Source organism: Oryzias melastigma, linkage group LG16, assembly GCF_002922805.2.
Source record: "Oryzias melastigma strain HK-1 linkage group LG16, ASM292280v2, whole genome shotgun sequence".
NCBI classification, from domain to species: Eukaryota; Metazoa; Chordata; class Actinopteri; order Beloniformes; family Adrianichthyidae; genus Oryzias; species Oryzias melastigma.
The window spans coordinates 29,365,430-29,377,854 of record NC_050527.1 but is presented as its reverse complement, the minus strand read 5'-3'; the positions used below and the strand labels follow the sequence as shown (position 1 = coordinate 29,377,854).

The window sequence follows — 12,425 nt, the reverse complement described above, 5'->3', positions numbered from 1 at the left end:
GAAGTAAACATTTATTCTTTTACATTCTTGTACTTGTCTTACATCATTTATTTCTCCTTTTTGGCTAAAGCTTGTCTGTATGGAATGCATGATGGCACAGTGGTCCACTCTCTCACCTCACAGCGAGTAGGCCCTGGGTCAAATCCCGGCTTGGACCTTTCTGTGTGGAGTTTCATGTTCTCCCCATGCATGTCTGGGTTTCCTTCAACAGTCCAAAAACATGCTGCATAGGTTAAATATGTAATTAAATTACCCTTAAGTGTGCTTATGTGGCCTTGTAACCTGGTCAGGGTATACCCCACCTTTGTCTAACAGTAGCCAGTTTAGCTCCAGTAACCCTGAAATGGATTCGGCAGGTTCTGAAGATGGATGGATGACTGGTTTCCTTCAGAGTCCATAAAAAGGTTCTAGGCCTTGTTTCTAGTCCAATTTTGAGATTGTAAAAGTCAATGAACCAAATCAGAGTCAGTGGACAGCTAGCTTCTGAGCTAACAGGTGTCAAACAGACATGCATATTTGTTTGTTTCTCAATCTGTATTTTTCGCAGGAGTTACTGGGTTATGAATTTCAATTTTGCTAACAATATCCTGCCAACTTTTGTTGCTGCTGTCTTGGGAGTTCTTCATTGCTTTTGTAGCGGATGGATCACATTGGTGAAGGTTTGGATGGCTCTTTTAACAGCCAGACATAAAAAATGATGACTATAATAGTTTAAACTGTGAATATCAGTCATGCATGCAGACTGTTTACGATGGGAAAGCTCTTTTGGGGGAGGAAGTGTCATTAACTTATGCATAAAAAGACAGCTTTTTAAACACATTTAATGACAAATCGGTTTTAAGAGATGGTCATAAGAGGCAAAAAAAGAAACGCTTTAGCAAAAGGGTGTCGTGATCACAGGAGGTTAACTGACAAACTCAACTTTTATGCAGCAAATAAGAGCCTGGATATTAGGTCATGCAGCTTTATGTGGAGATGATCAGGAGCGAGCCGCGGCCGGGCAGATGGAGCATGGGTGAGTGCTTTTTAAACGGACTCTGGGAGCCTGAGGCTGTAAGGCAGCCAGCTATTATCTTGTGCCAAGAAATCAGAACAATCTCTAAATACCCCTCCTCTTCTTCGCATCAGCAAGGTCATCCAACACCTTGAGAGCTGTCGTCCTGGCACACGACTCCTCCAACTATCATAGCACCTCCGACGGAATAATAGTATTTATAAAACTTCTGAAAATGGAGAAAGTTCTGAAACAAAATCTGACACAATCTGTCATAAAAGAAATACCAGTTTGCGTGTGGGAAAAGTGGTGAGTTGTTTTTTGCATTTGGCCCCTGCATGGCGTCTTGTTTGGCTGTCAGTAGAGAAAGTTCTGTCCTCCTTACGCATAGCTCTTCTGTAACAGAGAGCTCCACTTTGAGAAGTTCAGAGTGAGTGGTTTTGTCGGGGAAGCTATCAGTGTGCAGACTGTGTGGGATCGAAAAAAGAATTCCTTTGTCTGGCCAGTCACCATTTACATCTGAGTGGAGAAGAAACGTCTCCAAGACACCTGGTGCCAAGGCTGTGAGTGTTTTTACTCGACTCTGCTCATTTCAGAAAGACTTTGGTGCAACAGACTTTCTGATGTGTGCAGACAGGAAGGTGTCCAAATGTTTCTGTGGTAATCACATTAACCAGAGGTTGGACAGATGCTTGCTAAGGGGCAATGAGGTTATTTTGTCCTTATTATGGGAACATTTTTGGAGGGGCAGTGGTGGATCTTTAACTTTTATGTCCTTGTGCACGATTCTTCCACAGTATCACCCACCTCACAAGCCTTTTTATACCATTTACACTCACTGGCCACTTTATTAGTCACACCTGTCCACTGCTTATCAATGCAAAAGTTATATCAGTCAATCACATGGCAGCAAATCAATTCATTTAAACTTGTAGACATGGTCAAGACAATCCATCACAGGTCAGACCGAGCATCAGAAAGGGGCAGTAAGGTGATTGAAATTAATTTGAACATGGCATGGTTGTTGGTGCCAGAAGGGCCGCTCTGAGTTTTTCAGAAACTGCTGATCTACCGGGATTTTCTCCCCCTCAACCATCTCTAGGGTTTACAGAGAACAGTCAGAGAAAAAGAAAAATCCAGTGAGCGGCATTTCTGTGGGTGGAAATGCCTTGTTGATCCCAGAGACACAGTAACTCAAATAACTACTGGTTACAACTGAGGTCTGCAGAAGAACATCTCTGAATGCACATGTCCAACCTTGAGGTAGATGGACTACAGCAGCAGAAGAACACACCAGGTGCCACTCCTGTTAGCTAAGAACAGGAAACTGAGGCTACAATTCACACAGACTCACCAAAATTGGACAATATAAGATGAAAAAATGTCTGGTCTGTTGAGTCTCCATTCCTGCTGCTACACTTGGATCATAGGGTCAGAATTTGGCATTAACAACATGAAAACATGGATCCATCCTGCCTTGTATCAACGGGTCAGGCTAGTGGTGGTGTATGGGGGATATTTTTTTGGGCCCCTTAGTAGGCACAACATCACAGCCTACCTGAGTATTGTTGATGACCATGTTCATCTCGTTATGACCAAAGAGTACCATCTTCTGATGCTACTTCCAGCAGGATTAGGCTCCATGTCATAAAGCTGGAATCATCTCAGACTGGTTTTTAGAACCTGACAATGAGTTCACTGGACTCTAATGACCTCCACAGTCACCAGATCTCAACCCAATAGATTTTTGGATGTGGTGGAACAGGAGATAATCATCATGGATATGCAGCTAAATCTGTAGCAACTGTATGATGCTCTCTCTCAAGTACTTCCATCTACTGGTTTTCATGCAGCTGTCCCTTTCCTCCCACTGTATTATAAATACTTGATTTACAATATTAATAAACAGTGCATTTTTATTGCTTCCAGCATCAAACAGTAAACTTCACAAAACAAAAAAAGGAATGTTTTTCTTAAAGTTTCAGCTGCTTTAAGAAACTCTGGCATTCCAGATAGCACAAAAGTCTTTCTTCTTTAATTTGAAACAAGCTGCCACTTCAGGCGTTTCTGGGATAGATTTATGTGTTTCTGAAATTCTCAGAGTTTCTTAATACCATTTTTGTGCCTGTAAATAAATTAGCTTGAGATTTTTTTTTCAAAGTTACATTTTTGCTTTCTTTTTTTACACAGATCAATTAAAAGATACATGGCTGGGCTGTAAAACAAACCGTTTATTTTCAGTTTTCATTTAAGTAGAAGCCACTTCAAATTCTTAAAAATGATTGAGTTTCACTTCTGTGTTTTCAAGGCTTGAAAAGTTTTGAAGTTTTAAATGAATTGCTTGAAATTTCTTGCAATTACAATTAAGATAATCTTTATAATTAATTGGGTGACAAAAATGAAATAATTTGGACATCTCAATAAAGTCTTGCTTGAGGCAACCCACTTTGAGTTGGACACATTTTTTGGATTTCACAATAATTTTATTTTGAAATAAGATTATGAACTGAACCATTTTGCTATGGAAAAACTTCAAATTGAGTCTTGCTTGAAGTGTTCCAACCCTAAAGTTTCGTACAGAACTTGAAACTGAGGTGAGGCTTTTTCCTGCTCTTTTCAGGGTCCTACATGTTGGTGAACTCCTCCCAGCATGCCGCGGGGCACCGGGCTCAGCTGTTGCTGCAGACTCTGAGTGAAAACGACACTCACTGCGTCCAGTTCAGCTACTTCCTGTACAGCCGCGATGGCCACAGTCCTGGGGCCCTCCGAGCGTACGTCCGCGTCAACGGCGGTCCGCTTGGCAATCCGGTGTGGAACATGTCCGGCTCCCATGGCAAACAGTGGCATCAGGTGGAGCTGGCTGTCAGCACCTTCTGGCCGAATGAATATCAGGTACAAACTTCTTTATCTTTGTCTCACATGCGGTGAAGCTGCTGTGCGTTTCTTATTGTTACTTATCTCGGCTTTGAGGATTATTGACTAACTAAGATGCGCAGCTTCATTGACCAACATCTTGTAAAGCTGCTGAAAAAAAAGTATCACAGTAAGACTCTGGTGATCACTTTTCATTTTAGCCTCAAGGTGAATCTTCTGTTAATTACTTGCATTTGCAATTTAATTAGCACATTCCCTTGTGAATGTTAACGCTTGAGCTCCCTAACTAGACGTGACGAGGGAATGCCTGGCAGAGATATTACACTCAGGCTTGTGTTTCTAGCCGCCTCCATTCATTTCCTCGGCATGCCATTACCTACTTAAAGAAGACAGACGCTGAATGGCATGCACCGTGGGTGCCTGATGTGCTGAGGGTTTGTAGACAACACGGTCAGGTGAGCATGAGGGTTTATCCGTCTATTAATCCAATTTCGTCTCCCAGCAAACACTGCTGAGCTGTCAAAAAGCAATTAGGTTGAGTAGTGTGCATTTTATCAAGAACTGTCAATCCCCTTGACTTAATTAAATTCAATTCGGCCTTGCAAAATGTGACCTTCACTTTGTTAATATTAGTCCTTGGCACTGTACAACCTGGGGTTAGATGCATCTGGAGGCTTTTCAACCAACACCCGACAATGAGATAAACAATTTTAGGTTAATAGAGACAAACAGCAACATGCACGAAATGCCCTCAAGGTTGCCTCAGCCAAGTAAAACGTGCAATTCCACTTCCCACTTTACTGAATAATAATTTTTCAAGACCTTGGCAATTTTTATGTTTATTCATTAAGCACTGGCTTGATGTTTAATCAAACTGACAGCATGAATAGAAAACCAACATTTGTAAATCCTCTTTTAAACTATAAAATCCAGTATCCCAAATTAATGTGTCATGGACTGAAGCCTTAGTAGATACAACTGCTGTTATACTACGTACACACCAGGCATGTGATGGGCGTTCAAGATTGTTTATATCGGACAATGGCTAACTGATGCTAGTGCACGTACTCACAGTTGGTAGAAGCTTCATGTGAAATGTCAAAACAGTGCAAATCTCATGAATCTTGCTCCAGGTATTTTCTTTCACAGATGTATTCCGATATATGAAAGACTTGGTGTCAAATAATTCCAATTGGGCACAAATCACAATTATAAATTCTTTCTTTATGATCAAGTTTGAAATGGTTGGCTCTCCTGAGAATTTAAAAGGACCTGATCCGTGTGTCACTACAAAATCCACGTCTCTGATTGATCAAACTTCAATCTGGTTTAACTTTCAACACACATTTTGTACATAAAACCTGAAAACTGACCTAAAAAGTTGATTGAACAAGTGTCTCAAATGTGGAACCTAAAATGCATGTTTGTGTGCATTTACATAGACTTTTCATTGCAAGTGGAAGCTTGAACTTCCATTACCGAGGTGGTTACAGATTGACTGCTCGCAAAAGTATTTGCAAACCTTAGCGGACGTGTAGGTGGTCTGCATGAAATATCAATATTGTAGATCAGTCAGTGAGCCTGTAGAGCAAAAACGTTCTTCCAGATCTTTTTCAACGACTATGCTGGAAGTGACAGGTGGTAGCGAACACTTATGCAAGATGCAAGTGTTACGTTAAGGTGAAGATGAGACACAATCATATCGTACTAGTTTTTGATTTTTCGACCCCCATCAAATCCTTCCCGCAAATCATGAGGTCCATAGCATTTGTTCATGTCATTAGTGCGTTCTTTGGAGTACAGCGTAACTGTTAGAATTAGGAAATTAGACAATAGGCGTGTAGTCTGCGTGGCATGATTCGGGCACTTATGTATTACCTGCACACCTCTTGCACGTGTCATTTGCGCACATTCAGTGCGAACACCTCCCTAATGACTAGGCTGTGTCATTAGAGCACCTGTATGCTATGAGTGTGTGTAACAGATGTTAGTTGACCTGATAGCGGATGCGGATCGGTTAGTGATGCTGGGTTGTACGTGGACTGGACAAGGATTAGGGCAGTGGGTTAGGGTACCAGTATCGGACGCGTGTCAAGGTTCAGTCGACAAAACAACCAGATCCCTAGAAATAGGATAAAGTTCTGAAATGGTTTGAAGGTTTTCCTATTCATTTTTCAAGAGAATACTGCACTTTAATATTTAGAAAGACCTTAGAGTGACCAGCACTAAAACTGAAGGCAGGGATTTCCTGAGTGAGAAAAACATTGAGTTGTGGAATCAAGGTTTAGACAAGGAAAACACATTCCAAACTCCCCCCGAAAAAGTACTTTCAGGCATGGACTAATAAGGTTAGAGACCATGAGTTGAATCTTTCACGATGTCTCGTATCTAAAATCTTGTTACATCAGCCTCTGTGTAAAGTCTTCATCCTAAATGTGAATGGTAAGTAAAGCTGTCAAATAAATGTAGCGCAGTAGAGGAAGAAAGAAACGTTCCCCCGGAGCACGAGTTTTATAGAAATATCGTAAAATAAAAAAAAGTGCTTCAAAATTGGCACTTAAGTGCATCCCTCATGTAAATGTACTCAGTTACTTTGTCACTTAACTGAACAGGCCAAAGACCTCATAAACAAGCTGCTGAGCTTACCTGCCACTGAAACTGCTTAAATTCATTTTATAACAAATAATAAAATTCCCTCTGTTGGATTCGATTTAACAGGAACTGTCAGTACGAAGCACATTTTCAATATAGGATTGTTAGACATACTGAACATGAGTTCCTTTTATTCTGAACAGTGAGAGCTGAAGTGGTTGAGTGCTCTCTAAAGTGCATTTCTAAAGTGTCTGTGCTTTCTGACATTAAAAAACTCAATAAACACTACATTTCAGAATAGGTAAATCAAAAATCCTATAATAACATGTTCTAACTTACCTCTTTGTTGCTTTGTAAGTAAAATCAACTTGTTCTGTACTTGGTTGGTTTTTCCTCCACGTCTTGCATGTCTATTTTTTTTCTCCGTCTTCTGTCAGTAAACAGTGACGGCTCATAAGTGAGTCAGATTTATGCATTGGCTGCCAGTTAGAGATTTGGGTTTATAATTGTGTGCATGGGTGGAATGATGCAGGCGGTGCCGGTGATAAAGATGCAGCCGTTTTAACAGAACCGCTTCAACTGTGAAAAGTGTATCTTTTATCTCCTGCTGGGGAAAGAACTTCAAATTAATTTAGCCAAATTTCATAATACCAGGTTCTTCAACTCCCACAGTTAAAAATGAGGCATGTCAGATTGATAAGTGATTGCAAAAATACCGATCTACCTTTGGCTCCACTTCCCACTCCTCCAGCGGGTCCACTCCGAATAATGGATGAAAGGAATAATGAAATAATGGGGATTTGATCATCTGGGAGTCTGATTAAAGATCAGATATAGTTGGGCATTTTGGAGAGTTTAATAGGTGGGTGTTTCAAGCAAAACACTTAATAAGAAAAAATCATTTATTTGACTGAAACTTAAATAGTGACGCCTTGTGGAGAAACTTGAAATAGGCGCTCATCCATGAGGATAGCACTGACTCGAATGAAAATTGTGTTTTGGTGTTTTTAATATGTGCTTGTAGCATTTCCGTCACGATGGAGCACATGTGTAAAGATAATTAAGATTACAATTGCATTTCTGAGTATTTCTTAACTCAATATGTTGTGAATCTGAAGCATAAAAAAATGCCATAGGTGCTACAGGCCACAAGTTCTCTTGCTCTGCTCCATTCTGCTACATCCCCTTACAGACAAATAGATTAACTAGAAATTCTAACTCTCTCACCCACCTGTTTTTTTAGCCCAAAATATATTCCTGTTCAGGCTTTGAATCTCTTGCAGTTTAGACATTTTTCTGGGGCAGTTAGATTTTGGCTCATTATCTACTTCACCCGTAAAGAGCAACAAGATTAACCTGAACAAAGACTTTTTTTCGTTGATCTGATCTCAGAGAGACATGATGTCAGTAACCTCTGCAGATCTGTCTGGGCATGCTCGATGGTACATGAGGTGCATCTTGTTTTGTACTCACCAAACCTGTGTCACAGCAAAAGCATTGTTTTGCTTTCTTGTATATTTTATTATTTGTCATTATTTACAAAAAATACGACAAATTGAATTTTTAAGTGCTTGGAACTCAATTCCAGCTGCTGCCTTTAACAGATTTACTTTGTCCTTTTTCCTGTTTTGTTTTTGAATTAATCTCAAACTAATTAAATGAGGTTCACAGAACTGTGCATCCTTTATACTTTCTTTTTTATGTAATTGTTAACTTTTACATTTTTACAGACTGCATTTATTCATTTCTAGGAAAGCTTAAGTAGATTCAAGCTTATGCACCTGCAGAGATTTATCAAAGAAATCCACAAATATGCAAAACGTCAGAAATCCATCAGCGTAAATGCAGTGTTTTCACTGGAAATGACTCGCTCATGATTATGTAGAGAATATTTCCTGTTCCTGCTCACCGGTATGCTTGCTTTCCCTTTCATCCTGCTCCCTCGCACGCTGCTTTAACTCCGCTGACCTCACACTGCTCCTGAGTACAAAGGGAGCAAAACAAACTGCCCCCACAAAGTGACATATGCCGCGGCTTACATCACTAATCCCTCGGCAGTCAAAAACCTCATCATTGTGGAATGACATTGAGTCTTGTCTTGTGGCAAGCTATCTTTCCCAGCGAGGGTAGGGGGGCAACAAAAGGGTGGGTGTTTGCTTTGGTGTAAGACATCCTCTGGGAGGTTAATGAGAAACCAGAAAACTATGGAAATCTGCTGGTGCCGGTTTGTTTTAGAGCAGTCCCTTTTGAGTTTTTGCTTTAAAGCATAATCTGCAGCTCGTGTGATTTTAATGAAAATTTGGGTTTAACCAGATTAGCCTCAAGTCTAATGCAGTCAGTTTGTATTCCAGGTGACTGTTTTACCCTGCAAACAAGCGACTCCTTTAAATCAGCAGCAGAGAGGAGGCTCTTTTTTCTATCACTTCTCGGGACCAAAATGAATCTCGACAGACTTCAAATCTGCAAGTTTTCCTGCCTTATTAGATTTCAGGATATATTAGAGCACCCGGCTCCTTGCCTGCAGGACATTGATATAAAATGTCAGGGAGATTTCAGTGAAGAATGCTCGTTCAATGGTTTGACTGTATCTCAGTGCCTTGTTTTATCTGCACGCAAATGCTGTTTGTGCCAGAAAATGTCAGTGTTCAATGAAATTAAAAAGGAATCTGCAAAACGCTCCGATAATCACCAAAACCAAAGGGATTAATATGCTGTTAACCAAATAAATCACTCCAGCATTAGTTGCTCTCCTGCTGATGTGAAGAATTCATACTTTCAGGCTGAGTGTTTTTAGATTATATCAGTCAAGCAGGACATGAAACAGAAAGCTGATTTTTTTGTTACTAATAAACAAATTGTAGTGAAATCCTTAGCGGGCCATCATTTGTAATTTTATACATAATTCTAAATCTGCCATGTTTTAGATAAAGGAAATCTGTAAAACATTATTTGAATTCATCTCTATATAATATTATGTTAGATGACACACAGAATAAATAAAAACAAATCAAATAAAACAAAGATTTTAAACAAAAATGTCATTAAAAAAATAATTTAGCCCTCGTTGGCGCCTAGCTAGCTACTCCTTTTACCACATCCTCTGCAAAATAAGAAAAACTTAAAAGCCATATTTTTTTTTTCTGAAAACAACAATGCACCTTAATATCCAGAGCGCCGTATATATGGATTAATCCTGGTTGTACTAAGTGATGTCAAAGTGATTTCTTCACTGTGCTTTGTCAAAATGTTTTGCTGGGTGTCATTGTAAATATGCTAACGCAGCTAACAGATGGCTTTGTTAGGCTGTTTTTTTTTCTTTCTAGCAATGTTGGTAGTTAGTGTGGTCCCAGTAACGTTTGTTTTATCTGCATTAGTCCTTTTTTTACGTGTTGCAACCAAGTTTGGGGGTTACAGGCGTTGTGAAGACCTCTAACATAGCTAGCATGTTAAAAACAAGTTCTAGACTATGTACTAATTCTTTCCCTACTCACTATATAGTGCGCTCGCCATTTTCTAGTGCTGTCCAGATCTATTATTCCAAAATCAAGTGCACTAGAAATTTCCCAAGAGTCTTTACGAAAAACTAGCGTGCATTGATGCTCACTACATTAGTGAACACAGACCACAATGCATTGTGGCTGATTAACTTTTGTGAAAAAAAAAAAAAACATGTTTATATAATATTTAAAACAAAAAAAAAAAACATCCGCATTTTCATCATCAGAACATTGAAGTAACAAATAGATGTCTTGAAATATTCGTTTTGATTCGATTTTTGCTCTGGGAAATCTTTGACGTCATGTCCGACATTTAGAAAAACAAAAAAAAAGTAGTGAGCATGGTGTCCAAATTGCTTTTAAAATCCAGGGCACTAGATAGTCCCGTACTATGTAGTTTTTTAGTGCTTAAGGATGATTAGGCTGGGAATTCAGGGATAGCCCTAGAGCTATGTCAATGTAACAAGTATTTTGTCTTGGGTGGTTCAGTTCCACCAAATTCATTGTATATAGTTAATTTGTCAAGTCTTGCACATGTATATTTCTCATTCCGTCTGACAGCTCCTCAACTCACCACGTTCACATAGCGCACGCCGGCCTGCACGGGCGCAGACTGCAGGGAAGAAAAAAAGTGGATCGAGGTTGGGACAGCTATTGACTGTTTTAACTTTGAGTCAAACAAGATAAAAATCCATTGACACCAATCCAGAGTCATTTTTGATCAGACTGTAGCACAAGTATGACTGAACATGAACCAGTTACTGTAAACATTTAGGGATGTAACAATTCATCAATGACTCGTCTATTCACACAAACCAACCAGATTTATCTGTCTTAAGCAGAATTGAATCAAATGGATCTTTGCCGTTATATAAAATCGTTTCAAAGTTAGATAAATCGATTATTGATAGTTATGAAATACCTTTTAGATTGAGACATAGTGGGTTTTATTTTACTATAACCTAAAACCGACCAAGTGCCATCCCATTTAAAGATTGGCGTATGGCAGGTATGACCATACAGTATGGTAGAATGTTCTAATAATATTCCCTTTGTATTATATTGGGCTGAGTTTTATAACACTAAAATGTACATTTGGCATTAATTCTTGTTTGTTCGTACAAGTACCGGTATTCAATTTACACTTGATTATCTTGAAGAAATACAAAATTTCCCCAGCACTGATCAGTACCAGGTATTTATTAGTCACTCTGGTTGAAGTTTTGGCTAAAGATATCCTGAACTGATTTTAACTCAGAAAATTGGATTTTTCAAAATGTACCAATATCAACTATGATTCGTATCAGCAACCACAAATTATGATATGAATCAAATTGTTGTTAAAATAATTAATTATCTAGTAACGTGGTAACAAAATCTGACCGACTGTTAGACTTATCTCTGAGTCGGTTGTCTTGCTTAATAGTTATAGTTCGGTGTACCTCATATATGACGTAAGTTCAAATATATACCATTCATTGCCTTATAACCCTTACCCAACAGTGTCAAAATACAATATATGTATTTAAATTGATGCATAACTTAAAAATAAGAACAATAACAATTTATTTTAATTTTTGGGATACATCATAATATCGGTTCTATGTTTTTGATTGATATAAAAAGTTGTGCTTTGACCATACAACCATAGTGAGTGCATACCCATGTGTACGCAGCAGACTCCAACACACTGGCAATGTTGTGACAACCTGTCAGTTCATCCGCTCTTTCAGTGTTTTTACGCACCACTTAAGCCTACCTGTTGTTTAGATTCAAAAGATTCCAGCAAAACAGCTTTAAAGAGGAGACCTCCCACAACCAATCAGTGGAGTGAACCGCCGTCACAGAGAACAGGAGTAACTCTGAACCATCAAAGCAGTTCAGCGGTGAAAACAAACCCCGTGAACGATAATCCCCCACTGTGAGAAAAAAAAAGTATCTGTGCATGAGAAGACTTCTGAATGTAAGCCTCATCACCTCCAGTCCTGGGTGATTTCTTTACCTGCATTTGATCAGCATGCTGCATTCTTACAAGAGATGCAGGGAGGAAAAAATTTGGTTTAAATGCAACCGCTTGATGAATTGCTTCAATGGACATTACAAAGCTTATGTACCAAAAAAAAAATGTTTGCTTGTCCCCTATAGCTTTATAAAACTAGTTTCTGTGACACATTAATACAGGAGAAGTTGCAGATTGTTAAAACTTTCTTTGACTTACCAGAACTCGTCAACCATTTATACCAGGGATCCCTAAACTATGGCCCGCGGGCCGGATTTGGCCAGCCTCCACATTCGGCCCGACCCCCAAACGGAGACCCATTGTTTTTTTTTGTTTGTTTTGTTTTTCTCAATATGGCCACATGATCAAGACCCTCATAGAATGTGACTTTTTATTCTACTCTTCTACAGTCTGTGCTCCTATCTGAACACTAAATCCCCGTCAAATACAACAGAATACAGTGTTCTTT

At 39.2% G+C, this 12,425-nt stretch overlaps 1 protein-coding gene across 4 annotated transcripts in view; it reads left to right on the top strand.

The window, feature by feature from the left end:
* LOC112140501 (protein tyrosine phosphatase receptor type U) overlaps positions 1–12,425 on the top strand; it is a 268,959-nt gene that overhangs the window by 135,982 nt on the left and 120,552 nt on the right. For all 4 annotated transcript variants that reach the window (XM_024263482.2, XM_024263485.2, XM_024263484.2 and 1 more), the window contains exon 3: positions 3,615–3,886. In XM_024263482.2, coding sequence (XP_024119250.1) covers positions 3,615–3,886 — 272 coding nt within the window. The remainder of the gene's footprint in view (positions 1–3,614; positions 3,887–12,425) is intronic.